Source organism: Phocoena sinus, chromosome 2 (genome assembly GCF_008692025.1).
Source record: "Phocoena sinus isolate mPhoSin1 chromosome 2, mPhoSin1.pri, whole genome shotgun sequence".
Lineage (NCBI taxonomy): Eukaryota > Metazoa > Chordata > Mammalia > Artiodactyla > Phocoenidae > Phocoena > Phocoena sinus.
In genome coordinates, this window is record NC_045764.1 from 114,720,518 (window position 1) to 114,740,093 (window position 19,576).

A 19,576-nucleotide genomic window follows, 5' to 3' on the forward strand; every position below is an offset into this window, starting at 1 on the left:
TGTACATTCCTGCCTCCTTTACCAAAGATAAGGTGACCATATATGCGTGGGTTTATCTCTGGGCTTTCTATCCTGTTCTATTGATCTATATTTCTGTTTTTGTGCCAGTCCCATACTGTCTTGATTACTGTAGCTTTGTAGTATAGTCTGAAGTCAGGAAGCCTGATTCCTCCAGCTCTGTTTTTCTTTCTCAAGATTGCTTTGGCTATTCAGGGTCTTTTGTGTTTCCATACAAATTGTGAAATTTTTTGTTCTAGTTCTGTAAAAAATGCCAGTGGTAGTTTGATAGGGATTGCATTGAATCTGTAGATTGCTTTGGGTAGGAGAGACATTTTCACGATGTTGATTCTTCCAATCCAAGAACATGGTATATCTCTCCATCTATTTGTATCATCTTTAATTTCTTTCAGCAGTGTCTTATAATTTTCTGTATACAGGTCTTTTGTCTCGTTAGGTAGGTTTATTCCTAGATATTTTATTCTTTTTCTTGCAATGGTAAATGGAAGTGTTTTCTTGATTTCACTTTCAGTTTTTCATCCTTAGTGTATAGGAATGCCAGAGATTTCTGTGCATTAATTTTGTATCCTGCTACTTTACCAAATTCATTGGTTAGCTCTAGTAGTTTTCTGGTAGCATCTTTAGGATTCTCTATGTATAGTATCATGTCATCTGCAAAGAGTGACAGCTTTACTTCTTCTTTTCTGATTTGGATTCCTTTTATTTCCTTTTCTTCTCTGATTGCTGTGGCTAAAACTTCCAAAACTATGTTGAATAAGAGTGGTGAGAGTGGGCAACCTTGTCTTGTTCCTGATCTTAGTGGAAATGCTTTCAGTTTTTCACCATTGAGGACGATGTTGGCTGTGGGTTTGTCATATATGGCCTTTATTATGTTGAGGAAAGTTCCCTCTATGCCTACTTTCTGCAGGGTTTTTATCATAAATGGGTGTTGAATTTTGTCAAAAGCTTTCTCTGCATCTATTGAGATGATCATATGGTTTTTCTCCTTCACTTTGTTAATATGGTGTATCACGTTGATTGATTTGCGTATATTGAAGAATCCTTGCATTCCTGGAATAAACCCCACTTGATCATGGTGTATGATCCGTTTAATGTGCTGTTGGATTCTGTTTGCTAGTATTTTGTTGAGGATTTTTGCATCTATGTTCATCAGTGATATTGGTCTATAGTTTTCTTTCTTTGTGACATCCTTGTCTGGTTTTGGTATCAGGGTGATGGTGGCCTTGTAAAATGAGTTGGGGAGTGTTCCTCCCTCTGCTATATTTTGGAAGAGTTTGAGAAGGATAGGTGATAGCTCTTCTCTAAATGTTTGATAGAATTCGCCTGTGAAGCCATCTGGTCCTGGGCTTTTGCTTGTTGGAAGATTTTTAATCACAGTTTCAATTTCAGTGCTTGTGATTGGTCTGTTCATATTTTCTCTTTCTTCATGATTCAGTCTTGGCAGGTTGTGCCTTTCTAAGAATTTGTCCATTTCTTCCAGGTTGTCCATTTTATTGGCATAGAGTTGCTTGTAGTAATCTCTGATGATCTTTTGTATTTCTGCAGTGTCAGTTGTTACTTCTCCTTTTTCATTTCTAATTCTATTGCTTTGAGTCTTCTCCCTTTTTTTCTTGATGAGTCTGGCTAATGGTTTATCAATTTTGTTTATCCTTTCAAAGAACCAGCTTTTAGTTTTGTTGATCTTTGCTGTCGTTTCCTTCATTTCTTTTTCATTTATTTCTGATCTGATTTTTATGATTTCTTTCCTTCTGCTAACTTTGGGGTTTTTTTATTCTTCTTTCTCTAATTGCTTTAGGTGCAAGGTTAGGTTGTTTATTCGAGATGTTTCCTGTTTCTTAAGGTAGGATTGTATTGCTATAAACTTCCTTCTTAGAACTGCTTTTGCTGCATCCCATAGATTTTGAGTCGTCGTGTCTCCATTGTCATTTGTTTCTAGGTATTTTTTGATTTCCTCTTTGATTTCTTCAGTGATCACTTCGTTATTAAGTAGTGTATTGTTTAGCCTCCATGTGTTTGTATTTTTTACAGATCTTTTCCTGTAATTGATATCTAGTCTCATAGCGTTGTGGTCAGAAAAGATACTTGATACAATTTCAATTTTCTTAAATTTACCAAGGCTTGATTTGTGACCCAAGATATGATCTATGCTGGAGAATGTTCCATGAGCACTTGAGAAAAATGTGTATTCTGTTGTTTTTGGATGGAATGTCCTATAAATATCAATTAAGTCCATCTTATTTAATGTATCATTTAAAGCTTGTGTTTCCTTATTTATTTTCATTTTGGATGATCTGTCCATTGGTGAAAGTGGGGTGTTAAAGTCCCCTACTATGAATGTGTTACTGTCGATTTCCCCTTTTATGGCTGTTAGTATTTGCCTTATGTATTGAGGTGCTCCTATGTTGGGTGCATAAATATTTACAATTGTTATATCTTCTTCTTGGATCGATCCCTTGATCATTATGTAGTGTCCTTCTTTGTCTCTTCTAATAGTCTTTATTTTAAAGTCTATTTTGTCTGATATGAGAATTGCTACTCCAGCTTTCTTTTGGTTTCCATTTGCATGAAATACCTTTTTCCATCCCCTTACTTTCAGTCTGTATGTGTCTCTAGGTCTGAAGTGGGTCTCTTGTAGACAGCAAATATATGCGTCTTGTTTTTGTATCCATTCAGCCAATCTGTGTCTTTTGGTGGGAGCATTTAGTTCATTTACATTTAAGGTAATTATCGATATGTATGTTCCCATTCCCATTTTCTTAATTGTTTTGGGTTTGTTATTGTAGGTCTTTTCCTTCTTTTTTGTTTCTTGCCTAGAGAAGTTCCTTTAGCAGTTGTTGTAGAGCTGGTTTGGTGGTGCTGAACTCTCTCAGCTTTTGCTTGTCTGTAAAGGTTTTAATTTCTCCATGAAATCTGAATGAGATCCTTGCTGGGTAGAGTAATCTTGGTTGCAGGTTTTTCTCCTTCAACACTTTCAATATGTCCTGCCACTCCCTTCTGGCTTGCAGAGTTTCTGCTGAAAGATCAGCTGTTAACCTTATGGGGATTCCCTTGTGTGTTATTTGTTGTTTTTCCCTTGCTGCTTTTAATTTGCTTTCTTTGTATTTAATTTTTGACAGTTTGATTAATATGTGTCTTGGCGTATTTCTCCTTGGATTTATCCTGTATGGGACTCTCTGTGCTTCCTGGACTTGATTAACTATTTCCTTTCCCATATTAGGGAAGTTTTCAACTATAATCTCTTCAAATATTTTCTCAGTCCTTTTCTTTTTCTCTTCTTCTTCTGGAACCCCTATAATTTGAATGTTGGTGCATTTAATGTTGTCCCAGAGGTCTCTGAGACTGTCCTCAGTTCTTTTCATTCTTTTTTCTTTATTCTGCTCTGCAGTAGTTATTTCCACTATTTTATCTTCCAGGTCACTTATCTGTTCTTCTGCCTCAGTTATTCTGCTATTGATCCCATCTAGAGTATTTTTCATTTCATTTATTGTGATTGTTGCTTGTTTCATCTTTAGTTCTTCTAGGTCCTTGTTACCTGTTTCTTGCATTTTGTCTATTCTATTTTCCAAGATTTTGGATCATCTTTACTATCATTATTCTGAATTCTTTTTCAGGTAGACTGCCTATTTCCTCTTAATTTATTAGGTCTGGTGGGTTTTTATCTTGCTCCTTCATCTGCTGTGTGTTTTTCTGTCTTTTCATTTTGCTTATCTTACTGTGTTTGGGGTCTCCTTTTTGCAGGTTGAAGGTTTGTAGTTCCTGTTGTTTTTAGTGTCTGTCCCCAGTGGCTAAGGTTGGTTCAGTGGGTTGTGTAGGCTTCCTGATAGAGGGTACTAGTGCCTGTGTTCTGGTGGATGAGGCTGGATCTTGTCTTTCTGGTGGGCAGGTCCACGTCTGGTGGTGTGTTTTGGGGTGTCTGTAGACTTATTATGATTTTGGGCAGCCTCTCTGCTAATGCGTGGGGTTGTGTTCCTGTCTTGCTAGTTGTTTGGCATAGGATGTCCAGCACTGTAGCTTGCTGGTCGTTGAGTGAAGCTGGGTGCTGGCATTGAGATGGAGATCTCTGGGATATTTTCGCCGTTTGATATTATGTGCAGCTGGGAGGCCTCTTGTGGACCAGTGTCCTGAAGTTGGCTCTCCCACCTCAGAGGCACAGCACTAACTCCTGGCTGCAGCACCAAGAGCCTTTCATCCACACGGCTCCTTAATTTGGGATGATTCGTTGCCTATTCATGTACTCCACAGATGCAGGGTACATCAAGTTGATTGTGTGCTTTAATCTGCTGCTTCTGAGGCTGCTGGGAGAGGTTTCCCTTTCTCTTCTTTGTTCTGACAGCTCCCAGGGGCTCAGCCTTGGATTTGGACCCGCCTCTGCGTGTAGGTCGCCGGAGGGCGTCTGTTCTTTGCTCAGACAGGACGGGGTTAAAGGAGCCGCTGGTTCGGAGCCTCTGGCTCACTCAGGCCGGGGAGGGGTGGCGGGTAGGGAGGGTCACGGAGTGCGGGGCGGGCCTGTGGTGGCAGAGGCCGGCATGACGTTGCAGCAGCCTGAGGCGTGCTGTGCGTTCTCCCGGGGAAGTTGTCCCTGGATCCCGGGATCCAGGCGGGACCCTGGCAGTGGCGGGCTGCACAGGCTCCCCGGAAGGGGGGTGTGGATAGTGACCTGTGTTCGCACACGGGCTTCTTCGTGGCGGCAGCAACGGCCTTAGCGTCTCATGTCTGTCTCTGGGGTCCGCACTTTTAGCCGCGGCTCATGCCCGTCTCTGGAGCTCCTTTAAGCAGCGTTCTTAATCCCCTCTCCTCGCGCACCAGGAAATAAAGAGGGAAGAAAAAGTCTCTTGCCTCTTCGGCAGGTCCAGACTTCTCCCCCGGACTCCCTCCTGGCTAGCCGCGGTGCACTAACGCCCGGCAGGCTGTGTTCACGCCGCCAACCTCAATCCTATCCCTGCACTCCCACTGAAGCCGGAGCCTCAGCTCCCAGCCCCGCCCGCCCCGGCGGGTGAGCAGACAAGCCTCTCGGCTGGTGAGTGCCGGTCGGCCCTGATCCTCTGCACTGGAATCTCTCCGCTTTGCCCTCCGCACCCCTGTTGCTGTGCTCTCCTCCGCGGCTTCGAAGCTCCCCCACTTTGCCACCCGCAGTCTCCGCCCGCGAAGGGGCTTCCTAGTGTGTGGACACTTTTCCTCCTTCACAGCTCCCTCCCACTGGTGCAGGACCCGTCCCTATCCTTTTGTCTCTGTTTATTTTTTTCTTTTGCCCTAACCAGGTACGTGGGGGGTTTCTTGCCTTTTGGGAGGTCTGAGGTCTTCTGCCAGCATTCAGTAGATGCTTTGTAGGAGTTGTTCCACGTGTAGATGTATTTCTGGTGTATCTGTGGGGAGGAAGGTGATCTCCACGTCTTACTCTTCCGCCATCTTCCCGGAAGTCTCCTATTCTTCTTTTTTTCTTTTTTAGAGCATATTCAACTTTCTCATCCACTCCTTTTACTAAATATTTTATTTCTATTATGTGTTTAATTTCCAAGAGCACTTATGCCCTGTGATTACTCATTTTTAAATATTTTTTCTAACTCCTGTTCTTTCCTTATGGGTGTAATCGCTTTCCTCTATGGGTATTAAATGTAGTTGTTTTGAATTTTTTTTCTGTGTCTTGACTTGTGTCTGTTTCTTTATCCTTCTTTTTTGTTTGTTTGTCTCTGTCTTTCATTTCGATGCTTTTCACAAATAACTAGTCACCTTTGGCCATCATTCATACTTAAGAGTGAGTCAGTACAATCTGCCTATGTGCAGGGCTTGTCAGCTGCTGAGCTGTGGAAGTTTTCTTCTCACTGGTGAGCCTACCATGATGAAGAGGGCTTTCTGTCTCTAGGGCTTTTCATGTATTTTCCCCCATCCAGACCCTCCTTCATTTCTTTCTAGATTTGGAAGTATAACTCAGACTTTTCAGAATATTCCCCCTTCTCTCATATTCTTTATTTGTGAAGTGCACGCATGTGTGTAATGTACATAATGCAGGTCTTGGGGTTCTGTCTCAGTTTAGTCACCATGTTCAGAGATTATGGCATGACATTGTGCCCCTTCCTTTGTCTGACAACTACAAGTGTGGTTTGTTGATTTATTTTGTACATATTTTTGTTTATTTCATTATGTCTTAGGGAAGAGAGAGTTTATGATCTGGGTTCATTTGTAATCTTACTCTAGCAGTTTCTCCCTACTTTTTGAATTCTGAATTTTTGGTTTCTGCAGAGTAGTAGTATGGATGTACAATAATTATGTAGCCAATACTCTATTACTGGATTTTACTTTGTTCCTAGTTTTTGGCATTACAAGTATTGCTGTTGTGAGCATCCTTTTCCATACAGCATTGGTCGAGGTTGTTATTTCCTTAGGATGGAATCTTCAGTGTAATTACTAGATCAAAGGATACAATCAGTAAAGTCCTCAATACATGTTTCTAAATTACTTTCCAAATTGTTGAGTTGGTTTATATTCTCAGTATTGGTTGGCATTGTTTATTATACTTGAAAAGAATGAAACAACTTTGTCAAGTGAAAAATAATATCACATAATGCACATTTTAATTTGCAGTTGTGTTTTCTGTCTCTCTTTTTGGCTGATTTTGGCAGTGAGTATGGATAGTATTTAGATTTTTCTTACTGACTTATCCATGCTTGTTTAATTCCATCTTATGGTTATTAGGCCTTTGTCATGTTGTAAATATTTTTTTATTGCCTTCCTCTTACTTTTGTTTGCTTTTTAATGTGTTTTTAATTTCTGTGTGCATAGTTTTAAAAAAATAACTTGTCCTTCTAATTTTTGTGCTTTGAAAGACTTCTCTCACCCCAACATCAAATAGAGTCCCCATCTTTCCTTTAGTTCTTTGAAGCTGATATTTTTTCTTTCTTTATTTTTTGGCTGCATCAGATCTTAGTTGTGGCACATGGGATCTTCATTGAGGCATGCAGGATCTTTTTGTTGTGCTGCGCGGGCTCTTCGTTGCAGCGTATGGGCTTCTCTCTTGTGGCAGCTGGGTCTTCTCTCTCTAGTTGTGGTGCGTGGGTTCCAGAGTGCGTGGGCTCTGTAGTTTGTGGCACGTGGGCTGTCTCGTCAAGGCACGGGAACTCAGTCGTTGTGGCCCGTGGGCTTAGTTGCCCCATGGCGTGTGGGATCTTAGTTCCCTGAGCAGGGATTGAACCCGCGTCCCCTGCATTAGAAGATGGATTCTTTACCCTTGGACTACAGGGAAGTCCCTTTCCTTTAGTTCTTTTGGATTTCATTTCATAAATTTAACTCTTTAGTCCATTAATTTTTTTGTATAACATGAGGCAAAGAACCTGAGTTTTTCTCTATATAGTTAAACTTATTTTTCTGTTGTCATTTATTGTCATCAGGTTTCCAAATTATTTGAAAAGTCACCCTTTTCATAAAATTTCCCATAACCAATGGGTCTATTTCTTGGCTTTTAAATTCTGTTCTGCTTATCTTTTCATTCCAGTGTATCCCACTTAAAAAAAAAATGATTGTAGCTTTTTAATATGGTTTGCTCTCTGGTAATGCTAGTCTTTGAAAATCTCCGAGGACTCCATTCCAGGTTGGGAACCGTGAGGTGCCTAAGTCAGGGAACTGCCGAAAGGGAGTTGGTTCTGAACCCAGGCCAGCGGGAGACGAGTACAAACACGGAACCTTGGAGCCACTTTCCTGGGGCTCCCTGGCATTTCCCTGATGAGAAGGAGCATAGGTGTCAGCCTGCGAAAGGGCTCAGTGAGCAGGTTTACTAAGTATAGGTGTGGAGATTGGAGGGTTGTGGGATTTTGAAGCCAAACATGTAATTATAATTAGTAATACTTTAAAAAAGCGAAGTTACCTATTGACTATAGAGGCCTCTACAGGCACCAAAGCAAGGGAGTTTGGATGCCTCTTTCTTTTCTAGGTGTCTTTTAGCTGCTTCATTATGACTTTCCTTCTCAGGGAAAGTTGTTGAGGGGTTGGGGATAAGGGAGAGAAGATCAAAGAAATAACAGTGAGGATAGAATCAAGATACTTCTATTTGTATACTTTAAAGTATACCTATTATATTTTTAGAGATAGCTTCAAACATTTTAGTCCCCTTGTGGCTTTTTTTTTTTTAATTGTAAAGAATGATTGGTAGATTTATTTTAGAATTTCTGCTTGGCCTAGGGCAAATTTATCAATGGAAAGCAAAGAGAATGCAGCAGTTAAACTTCCATATTCTTTTTTTTAATGTTAATTTTTATTTTTACTTAAAAATTTTTTAAAAATTGAAATATTCTTAAAAGCAAAAGCTTTATCACTCCTGCTTAGCATTCGGCGTCATCTTTGGTTGGAGAATCTGGCTCTATTTATAGCTGTCACACGATCTTGACTGTGGCCACAGCCTGCTCTCCCTTTTTCTCTGCTACATAACATTTCCCAATTCTTGTAATACAATGTAGATAAGGCTAGAATATCTGTTAGACTTTGCCAAAGGCAGAGGGGTAAGTAAAAAGAAGTAAGCATAGAGAGTAGCATGTAATGAGGTAATTTTTCATATGAGATCTAGTTTTAGTCTTCTTCAGCTTTGCTTTCTCTCTAGCTCCTGGATTGCTTCAACCTGACAAAAGCCATCTTTTCTCTACCACTCAGGAGAACCTTCAAGCATGTGTAGACTCTAAATTTCAAACCCAAAAGACAGGACTTCATAACTGACACTGGGAATGCTGAAAATGGGCATGGCTAATGCCATCCACAAGAAATCATAACTAACTGCATTCCAGTGGCCTCTATGAGACAGTCATATCTAGCTATATATCTGGCCCAATAGGCTAATATCCTTACTAGAGATAAGGGTGTGGTGGGTGGGTGGGAATCTGTCATAGCTTTTTATATAATAAATCTATATATTATACTGATGTGTGTTCTATGGCTTTTAAAATAAGGGATACAGCGGGCTAGAAGTAGTAGACCTGGATTCTAGTCTGATTTACTAGTGAACAGTCTTGTCTCTTAGTGAGTGACTCAATCTTTCTGTAGTTTTGTTGAAAGATTTGGATATAATTAATCTGTAATTTTAGGATTTTGACTATAATTGAATTGTTTAAAATAATTGTAAAGTTTAGATTTGAATTTTTCTCCTGGTGATATATTAGTCTATTTTAATATGATTCTGCGATATTAACAGGGAATTGTTCTGATGAGAAAAAGTGATCCATTTTATAAATATATACTTTATAGGACAAGGTCTCCATTGTGGTACAGGTGGGACCTGCTTATATTTAAAAGGGGCCATGGGAGCTTACTATGAGTTTTTTTGTAAAGTAAATATTTGCCTCTTTATTTATCACATATAAATTTAGATGTTCTTAAACAATTTAATTGTATATAGTTCTCCCTATATTTAGATTCTATATTTTCTAGTGTTAGTTTATTCATATATTTGACATTTTATCATTAAAATTTTTAAGTTGAAATAACACGAAAGCGCCATATGTTAAAATAAGAGTGAGTTATTTGGTACTTTTAGTTAAGATAGACCGATTTGTTCTTTCTGCTTATGTGTGATCTGCTTTCTTTTTTTTTTTCAGAGTGAAAAGCTTTTGTTATATGATACAGTGCAGAGTGAACTAGAGGAGAAGATAAGAAGGCTTGAAGAGGACAGGCATAGCATTGATATTACCTCAGGTGAGGGGAATGCTGTGACTGTCATGTTTAAGTGACACTAAACCTTTGGTTTACTGAGGTGTCTCGCTGTATGTAGTCTCCTTTACATATGTTATGTAAATGAAGTGTCCTAATGAGAGAGGGGCAAGACTGCTAAAGAATCTGATATGATTGTGATTGTTGCTTTGATTTGGACTCACACTTCAGAAAGATGTAGAAAATGGAGCACATGAAAGGGAACAAAACAGAAGTGAGACAGGAACTATAGGCATAAGATAGTATACTACAAGAATAGTAAGAATATTATTAAAACATAAGAATAGTATTGGAAGACAGCTGTAGTATATGTTCTTTCCTCTAAGCCTTGAAAGATTGTCATGTGGAAGAAGAAATAAAACCCTTTTCTCTTTGGTCCCACACAAACTAGGACAAATGGATGGACTTTCCAGGGAGGCAGATTTTTGTCTCAGGAAAAGGAAATACTTACTACTAATTAGATCAGTCCAAAGTGAAATGGCTTTTTCAGAGGTACTGTGGAAAGGCTTTCTACACTGGATGGAAGATTTACTGGGTTATCCTATTGTTCTTGCATATGTATTATTTTACTTGTTATAAATTCTATTTCTCTGATATGGAGTAGACAGAGTGGACAAGCTGAGCTCTAATGATGCCTTACTTGTAGTTGGGTGACTACAAGTGACAGTCACTTTAGCTTTTCTAAATCAGTCTCCTCCTATAATTGAAGTAATGAGACTATCTGCCTCAGAGGTAGCTTTGAGGATTAGTTGAGACCATTCATGCGATGTATATTTACCAGAGTGCCTGACATATGTTTATCAGTTATTAGTCGCTAAGTGCCAAGTTGAATTTTGCTCTAATAAAAGCAGAGGAAAATTCAAAATATATAACTGCTCATGAAATTATATATAGTCATATATATATGTATAGTATACACATACAGTATATAAACATAGACACCAATGAAATTTTGCTACTATGAAATTATATAGTCTTTCTTTCCTCCTTTGATCTCTAGAAATCAGCTAATACTTAATTTTTATTTACTTGCCAGAGCTGTGGAACGATGAGCTTCAGTCAAGAAAAAAGAGGAAGGACCCTTTCAGTCCTGACAAAAAGAAGCCAGTTGTGGTTTCAGATATCCTTTTTCAAATTTTCTGTTTTTTTTTGTTTTGTTTTGTTTTAATGTACATTTTTGCATTGTGCATATCTTTGTAACTTTTGTTAGTATACATTGTCTTTATTTGCATGATCCTGTAAAAAGCAAAAGATGATTTATAAAACCGATTAAAGGCACAAGGGTATAGTTTAGATTAAGAGGAGTACGGAAGGAGTAGAAATTTAGTAACGATCCCAACTTTGAAATTAATATGGCTTTGTAGATCACAAGGGCTTTGATATGAAGCAGCTGTTTAGTGTGTAGCATGATTGCTTAATTCTCATGTGTACTTTTTTTTTTTTTTTTTTTTTGCGGTACGCCGGGCCTCTCACTGTTGCGGCCTCTTCCGTTGGGGAGCACAGGCTCCGGACGCGCAGGCTCAGCGGCCATGGCTCACGGGCCCAGCCACTCCGCGGCATGTGGGATCTTCCCGGACCGGGGCACGAACCCGCGTCCCCTGCATCGGCAGGCGGACTCTCAACCACTGTGCCACCAGGGAAGCCCTCATGTGTACTTTTTAACATTTTTAATGTCTCTGAAAGTGGAATGTCTTTAAATTAAATTAGTATATGCATTCAGTCTTGGCATTCCCTTTGGTACCCTCCCCTCGCTCCTGCCTTTTTCCCCCCACCTCAAACCAGTGATTAGGTTGGTGGTGTATCTTGCTATCCTTGATACCATAGGACTAAGGGAATATGGTTATAACATCTGAAGTACTGGAACATATTTATCCTGGTACTAAGTTTTTTGAAGAATAATTTGAAGTCAGAATTCAGCATGCTGAAGGTTTTTGTCCAGAGGTCATTGTTCCATTCTCTGAAAAACAGAAGTTTGGAAGTATAATTCAAAATGTGAAATTCTTACAGCTAAATTGACCTTGACTTTTCAACGTCCGTATATAGTTTATATGCTACAAGATCTTGATATTCTTGAAGACTGGACAACAATAAGGAAGGTATGATTAAAAAGCAATGGAATGCAAGTATATTTTTTATAGTCTACTTTTTAAGAGTCTATGATTTTTCACTAATACATCAAAATATTATTGTAAATATGTTTTACTTTGCAACAGTCTCTCTAAGACAGTTAATACTAATACAGATAATAGTGGATTGCAAGAGTTTTTAAAATAAATTTATTTATTTATTTGTTTGTTTATATTTATTTTTGGCTGCGTTAGGTGCTCGTTGCTGCGCGTGGGCTTTCCCTAGTTATGGCGAGCAGGGGGCTACTCTTTGTTGCAGTGCACAAGCTTCTCACTGCATTGGCTTCTCTTGTTGCAGAGCATGGACTCTAGGTGCACGGGCTTCAGTAGTTGTGGCATGCAGGCTCAGTAGTTGTGGTGCACGGGCTTAGTTGCTCCGTGGCATGTGGGATCTTCCCAGACCAGGGCTCAAACCTGTGTCCCCTGCATTGGCAGGAGGATTCTTAACCACTGAGCCACCAGGGAAGTCCCTGCAAGAATATTTTAAGAGATGCATGTCAGCTGTTTGACTGTATTTTCCTGTGATAATGTAATTAATAATTCATGCAAAAGTGCAGAAAAGCGTTTATTTAGGTTACCCCAAAATAATAATAAATTACCATTCTGTGCCTAGTTCTTAGCCTGATAATGGCTCATGGAATACACTCAATAAATATTTGTTGAATAAACGAAAGTGAATATTTGAACCCTTATCATATGTCTTGCATCCTGTCTTTAAGCATTCAAGCATTATAGGATTTTCTGTGCTTGTTTGAAAGTGGAGACTTGTTTTCTTATTAAATTTTTCTATTTTCAGAAGCTTCTTAGTTGAGAATTTGAGATTATTTCGGATATTGATAACACCTCTAGGAGAAATTGTTATTCTTTTTATATATTCCTATGGTCTTAGATATTACCAATTTATTGAAGCAGCTAAAGATCGTATTTCACTGTTTTTGTTATTGAGCTTATCAGTAGTGTTGTTTATATTAAATAGAAACTAAAATATACTTTGCCTATGAACTCAGACATCTTTCTTCTTCTTTTTTTTTTTTTAAATTAAGGCAATGGCTACACTGGGTCCACACAGAGTGAAAACAGAACGTAAGTCATTTAGTCTGAGTTCAGAAATCTTCGCTATGGAGACTTTTTTTTTTTTTGCAGTACGCGGGCCTCTCATTGTTGCAGCCTCTCCCATTGTGGAGCACAGGCTCCGGACGCGCAGGCTCAGTGGCCATGGCTCACGGGCCCAGCCGCTCTGCGGCATGTGGGATCTTCCCAGACCGGGGCACAAACCCGTTTCCCCTGCATCAGCAGGCGGACTCTCAACCACTGCGCCACGAGGGAAGCCCTGTGGAGACTTTTTAAGTCAGTCCCCGATCACTGGTTTCATTTCATCAGTGAACACTATCCCCAGAATTATGAGGAATTCTTCTGGAGTCTTTGTCTCATGTAAAAGTTTCAAGATTTCTGAATGGAATGTATTTCTTCTTTTAGTGTTTCAGCTACATTTCAATTGCTGATATGGATCAGTAATTTTAAAAGTATGTACTTAGTGTTTTTTATGGGTTCAGTAATTCTGTAGGGGAGGTTTTAGGAGTCCATGGATGGCCTTCAGGGAGCCTGTGAATCCTCTGGAATTGTGGGCAAAATTTCTTCTGTGCCTGTGTTTTCTAGGCGAGAGATTAGAGTGCTGGCAGTGGGATTCATCAAGAAAATTTACGCACCACTAAGATTTACACATTCTGATATGCCTTTGTAAAATTTATATCAAATTATACTATTCACAATTTTTTGGAACGTCTGAAATCACTGCCAAAGTAGTGATGGGCATTATTGTCTAGGGTAACTTTCTCTGTTTCTGCCTACTTTCACTGTATATGAGGTTTCCTAATCCTAAGAACAATGAAGCAAGAATTTTAAATAAAACATGTTTTAAATACGAAGAGTCGTATCCCAACAGATAATCTATAAGAGATCAATTTCTATTTTATATTTAACCCAAGGATTCTTTTAAACGTTATGTGATGTCAGGAAATTGTTAGCAATATTGTACTAAACTGCTTCCCTTGGGAATTAGGTGGAAGGGTAACTACCTATATTCTGAACATTTTTGAGTCATGGATTCCTTTAAGAGTCTCACTACACTGTTGAGTGGGTCTCCTCCCCGACCCCTGTTATGTTATCTTTAGCATGTGTACTATTTGTTTTCTTCATGGCACTTAACACAATTTGTAATTTTTTATTGATTATTTACATGTTTACCTGTCTCCTGAGAGACTCGTAAGCTCCACAAAGGTCAGAAACATCTCTTTTAGTCGCAGTGCTCAGAAAACATTTGTTGAACGAATGAATGAGTGAATACTTATTGAACACCTTCTATATAGGAGGCACTATTTGAGGTTCTGGGAATACAATGGTGCAACAGATGGACCTCCTAGAACTTCCTTGGGGGGAAGCAGAATAATAATGTATATGTAAATAGATAACTAACAGATACTGACAAATTGTAATAATTGCTATGAAGGAAATATAAAGCTGTGATGAAGATTAACTGAGGAGTGGGTAGAGTGGTTGGGGAAGACCTTTCTGAGGTGGTGACATTTGAATGATGCAGAGGTGTGTATTTCATGGTATGCTTTTGACAGTGTGTTTCTATAAAGAACATTTTTTTTCTCTGCATGAGTTTATCTGGTGAATCTCAGACCATTTCTAGGATTTCAAAATGGAAGTTCTACTTGAGGAAATTTCCTTTTTAGAATCAAAGTCCTGGGGAACTCTTGGAATATTTATTAAACTTTGCTTTTTTGGAAGTGTCAGCTGCAGGGGAGAAAATATGAAAAATATAATTTTCAGTAGAAATATGACAATTCAGATTTTATATCTCACTTAAAGTTGGCACTAGTAATTGATAATATATCTGCTTCTCCTTCTTACACTTGTCTAGTTAATTGATTTATTATATATTGTTTAGCTTTATTAAATAGCTATATTAAAAACTGAATGAATTATATAAAATATAAGAAATGAAATTCTCTTGTTTTTATTAGATTTAGTTTTGTTATCTAAGAAATATTGTTAGTGTTTTTTCACATATATGCATGGGTTGGTGTTAATACTTAATGTTCTGCACTTTTCTTCTGACAATGTCTTATTAATATAACAGTTTTTGAACTGATCCCTTTAGCACCTGTGAAACTGGAAAAACACCTGCACAGTGCTAGATCCGAAGAGGGAAGATTGTATTATGATGGTGAATGGTATATACGTGGACAGACAATATGTATTGACAAAAAAGATGAATGTCCTACAAGGTAAAAAGCCTTTATCATTTCAGTGCTACTCAGTATTAGAGTTTACCACATTGTTGTCAGTAAATATTTGCTGCTTCCATAGTGCATTCATAATACATTATTAATTCCCTATGGATTCTTTTTTTCTCTTGACATATGATTTGATTAGCATGTTTACACACCAGTATTAATTTTATACACCAGAGTTACATATTAAGTTCATGGACACAAGCATTAACACAAATGGAAATGTTGGAATTATTTAGCCAGGTAAGAAATCCCATTTATTAATTCTTATAATAGATGACTTGCTATGATCCTAATATTATGACCTTTAATCCAGACTGTTATGAATTTGACAATATGCTGCCACAGTGTGGCTCTATTAATCCTTAACTTTTTGGGGTATATTACAGTATTTTAGATTAAAAATTTGCTTCAATTAGCATGGGAAAGGAATTGAAAATTAACAAAAACTTACAGTAGTGGGAATTAAAGTATAACTTGAAAACTGAAAATTGCCTTTTAAAAAACTCAATCTGTCTAGGCTTAAATAAAGTTTATAGAATTATTTACAGAGCCTTATAAGTTTTATCTGGTGTGGCCTTTGGAAAATATTATTGCCCATCGCTGCTTTAATTCCTTTAGTAGTTTAGGATTTAATTCTCAGAGTAGTAACCTTCTACAGTAAGAAACTATCTTTTTCTAGGCATCAGTAGTAAATAAAGTGTTTGCGTTTAGTATAGAATACTCATTTCAGGATCAGTGTGTATAGTAACTTTTCTCATAGAAGCTCATTGAGCTAATTAATTACTAGGTTATACATGATACCCATGGATTCTTTGCTTTATCTTATTGATTTTGAGACATTTAACTACTACTACTTAGCATAAATGTGGTTAAAAAGGAGATGAAATAGCATAAAAGAGGATTAAACACATATATTTTTAGAAAGATGTCTATGTAAAGATTAGTAGTGTTAAAAAAAATCTGTAAAAAAAAAAAAAAAAAAAAAAATCTGTACAAGTACCACAGATGCTTGACACTGGGAATTAAGTTTGGCATTTGAAAGATTTCCTACTGCCAAGGCTGATATGAGTTGGAGGTGTAATACTACATAAGGAGTGGTGTTAGCTCCCCTTTTTCTTCTTTTGGAGGTGGGGTGGGAACGGAGTTAGGGACAATGTGCTTTTAATAGTTCTAGTAGTAAGTTTAACCAACTCTATTAAGAAAAGAAAGGAGATTATCTATTAAATGTTGCTGAATGTGATATTTTTGACAGCATGCCCTGCTGATAGCATTCCGGTAAATGACAATTACATACCTGAATCTACTCTTAGAGTCCAGCTATTTTGGTTTTATAGTTTGTGCTCTAAAATGAGTGGAGAAGCCATATTGTAATTCATTCATTCGTATTTTTTTCTTTTTAGTGCTGTAATTACAACAATTAACCATGATGAAGTTTGGTTTAAGAGGCCTGATGGAAGCAAATCTAAGCTTTACATTTCACAGCTACAGAAAGGAAAATATTCAATTAAACATTCGTAATCATGATTTAAGTGTTATCTAAATCTACCTTATTAGTGTTACCAAGTATGATGTGCCATGGGAATAAAAAAATATATTCAGTAACTTAATATTCTCATCGAATCATGAGAGACTGGGTATTTGTAGGTAGTACTCTAAATAGACCTCATGTTGATATGTTATTGAAAGAGACAGTGATAAAAGTTTAATCATGATCATTACATTTATTTGCCTTTTTGGCCCAGTGACCAATAGGTATATATGGTAGGGGTTTCTTACTAAACTTTTTTCTTTGGTTTTTATGTAAATCTGTCTTACCTTTAGTGAACTATGTTAGCAATGGCTACATTTATCTGCAGTTTTCTTGATTTTCAGTGTCTTTGTCACTGATCATATATTTGTAAATAAGCCCTATAAAATGTTTCCTATAAATGGTTTGTAATAGTACATTTGTGTCAAATCAGAATTGAAATTTAAACATATATACGTGAGTATGTATAGATGGCATCATCAGCTTATTTAGAACTGATGGCCTTACTTTGCAATCTTGTTTTACCCGAAATTAAGCTATTGGGTTTGAAAGCTAAAAGGAGCACTTTTGTAGACTAGCAGCTTTCCTTCTCCTTTTCCTTGATTGTATGGAGGTGACCTATTTTTACAAATTATACTTCATGTTGATTAGAAATATTAGTGTCAAGTAATAACATGATTCTACCTTTATTTCATGTGAACCTTTAGAGGGCAGGTCTATATGCCTGGTATTTATGATGCAGTATGTAAGTGGTGGACAGTAACTGACAGTATTGTGGTGCTTGCTGTACATGTCTGATCTTTTGAAACAGATTTTTAGTAAGCATTTTCCAGAGGTAAAACTAGGTTCGTATCCTAATTTTATTCCTAGGGCAAAATAGACAGGGATGATCTCCTTGAATCTATTCCCAAATTAATGTTTTTATCTTTGGTGTTTCTACACTTTAAGGCCACTTGGTGCAATTTAGAAAGTATTGGCCTCTTCCCCTAGTCACATTCAAAATTAACTTCTAAAACCTCAGGAACAGTATAGGGAACTGAAACCCTCAGTATGGCAGCACAATTGGCTGTAGTATATATTAGGGTACAACCAAATCAGGTATTCCTGGTGGTCTTGTGCACTTTAATTTCTGTTATATTGAGACTTAAGAGGATGAGGAAGAGATCTACTTATTAACACTTAGGGCAGGAATATCTGCATTTTTCCATTTGTTTTCTCACTATTTTACCTCTGCAAACATCTTCCTGTGCAGATCACTACTTCACAGTTGCCAAATGTTAAAATATTTGACTTCTGAAATTAATTATCAGCAGTTACGTATGTTGTTCTGTTTCTAATTAACCTTAGCAAATGTACATAATGTCATAATCTGATAGTGTTTGACAGTACTTATGTATACAATGTTTCATAAGCATTTTTAATATTTGGATTTTTAAATTTAGTATATAATAAAAAGATATGTTTGTGTGTCATTCGTAGTGTCTTGAATGACTTGTGCACTTTTATTATTTATAACCTGTCTACTTCTAAGAAGGATTTAAGGCAATTTACATTAATAGATATGGAGTGTTGGAGTGTTGAACACATGTTTCTGCGTCCCTAAACCACAATTCAACCTCTGTTGGGGTATATTTAGATGTTTAAGGCAGCTAAGTTATATTTAATTTAAATATATGCATATATGTTCTACTTTAATAAAAATGTACCGTGTAAGTTCTGAAATTTTAAGTAGAAAGTCTTTATTTTAAAAACTGACTATGATTTAATACATTTACTTTCAGAACTTCAATGTTTATATCATATGTAACTTTTCCATAATATTGATACTGATTCAGGTAAGTGTATGCTTGTCTATGATTGAAATACTATAAAATATATTTCATTGTTGGCAGTTTGCCATTTGACTTCTGGTCAAAAACAGTCTAGTTTAGGGGAACTGTTAGAATCTGCAAAATGTGATCTAGCAGCTGCTGGTACTTTGTTTACAATCAGACTCTGTCTTAGTATCAATATATGGACCTTAACTGTCACAGCTTCCAGGATTTCATGTTTGGTCTATCCCTTCTCGACATTTCCCATTAAAAGAATCTAATCATCAGTAATCCAATTCATCACTAATAATTATTAGCAAACACTAATGTACATTCCTCATTCTGTCCCTTCTTCTCACTGGACACTGAGTACTTTTCATTGCAAACTTCTTCACGTAAAAGTTGTTTCGATATGTGTGTTGTTACTCAGGACTCAAACACCACTGACAGAACCATGTACAATCTTAAATACTTGATAATTATTTAAAAAGAAGAACAGGGACGTTGGTTATTTCTGATTTTGTCTTTGGATCCAGTAAGTCCAGTACACTAAAACTGAACTAAAATGAATTGATAAGGAAAATGGTTGTAGGATGAATGAATACACTAGTTAGGATTTATGTAGTCTCTTGCCAAGTTGGAATATAAATGATTTTAATTGCTAAATGTAAGGAAATGTAAAATATTTTTCAAAGAACACAAAAGCTCAGAATGAGGTTAGGGAAAATGTATGTTCCTTATATTGTCTTCATAGATGAACTACAGGAAGTGTGCCTGATATGTCAGGTGGGATTAATTGAGGCGGTTTCCCTCATTGGTCACTGTGGCTCAGAGTCTTGCCCCTTACTTCATAGGCCCAGAAACTTAAACTTTATTCATATGCCCTGTTGTGGGCTGAATTGTATCTCCCCCCGCCCCTCCAATGCATATTTTGAAGCCATCACACCCGTTACCTCAGAATGTGACTGTATTTGGAGATGGGGCATTTAAAGAGGTGATTAAGTTAAAATGGGTGTTAGGCTGGGCCCTCATCCAGTCTGACTGATGTCCTTATAAAAGGAAATTTGGACACAGAGAAATTTGGACAGCAGATACGTGAACACAGGG

General features: G+C 37.4%; 1 protein-coding gene across 6 annotated transcripts in view; it reads left to right on the forward strand.

The window, feature by feature from the left end:
- The window catches only part of BRMS1L (BRMS1 like transcriptional repressor), a 51,014-nt gene extending 32,884 nt beyond the window's left edge, over positions 1 to 18,130 (forward strand). For 3 of the 6 annotated variants that reach the window (XM_032624460.1, XM_032624462.1, XM_032624463.1), the window contains 6 exons: positions 9,591 to 9,687; positions 10,739 to 10,822; positions 11,734 to 11,798; positions 12,872 to 12,911; positions 14,995 to 15,121; positions 16,531 to 18,130. In XM_032624460.1, the coding sequence (XP_032480351.1) occupies positions 9,591 to 9,687; positions 10,739 to 10,822; positions 11,734 to 11,798; positions 12,872 to 12,911; positions 14,995 to 15,121; positions 16,531 to 16,648 (531 nt within the window). In that variant the 3' untranslated portion in view covers positions 16,649 to 18,130. Of the gene's footprint in view, positions 1 to 9,590; positions 9,688 to 10,738; positions 10,823 to 11,733; positions 11,799 to 12,871; positions 15,122 to 16,530 lie in introns of all 6 variants that reach the window. The other 3 variants (XR_004348690.1, XR_004348689.1, XM_032624461.1) reach the window with 2 other exon arrangements.
- Positions 18,131 to 19,576: the final 1,446 nt, after the last annotated feature.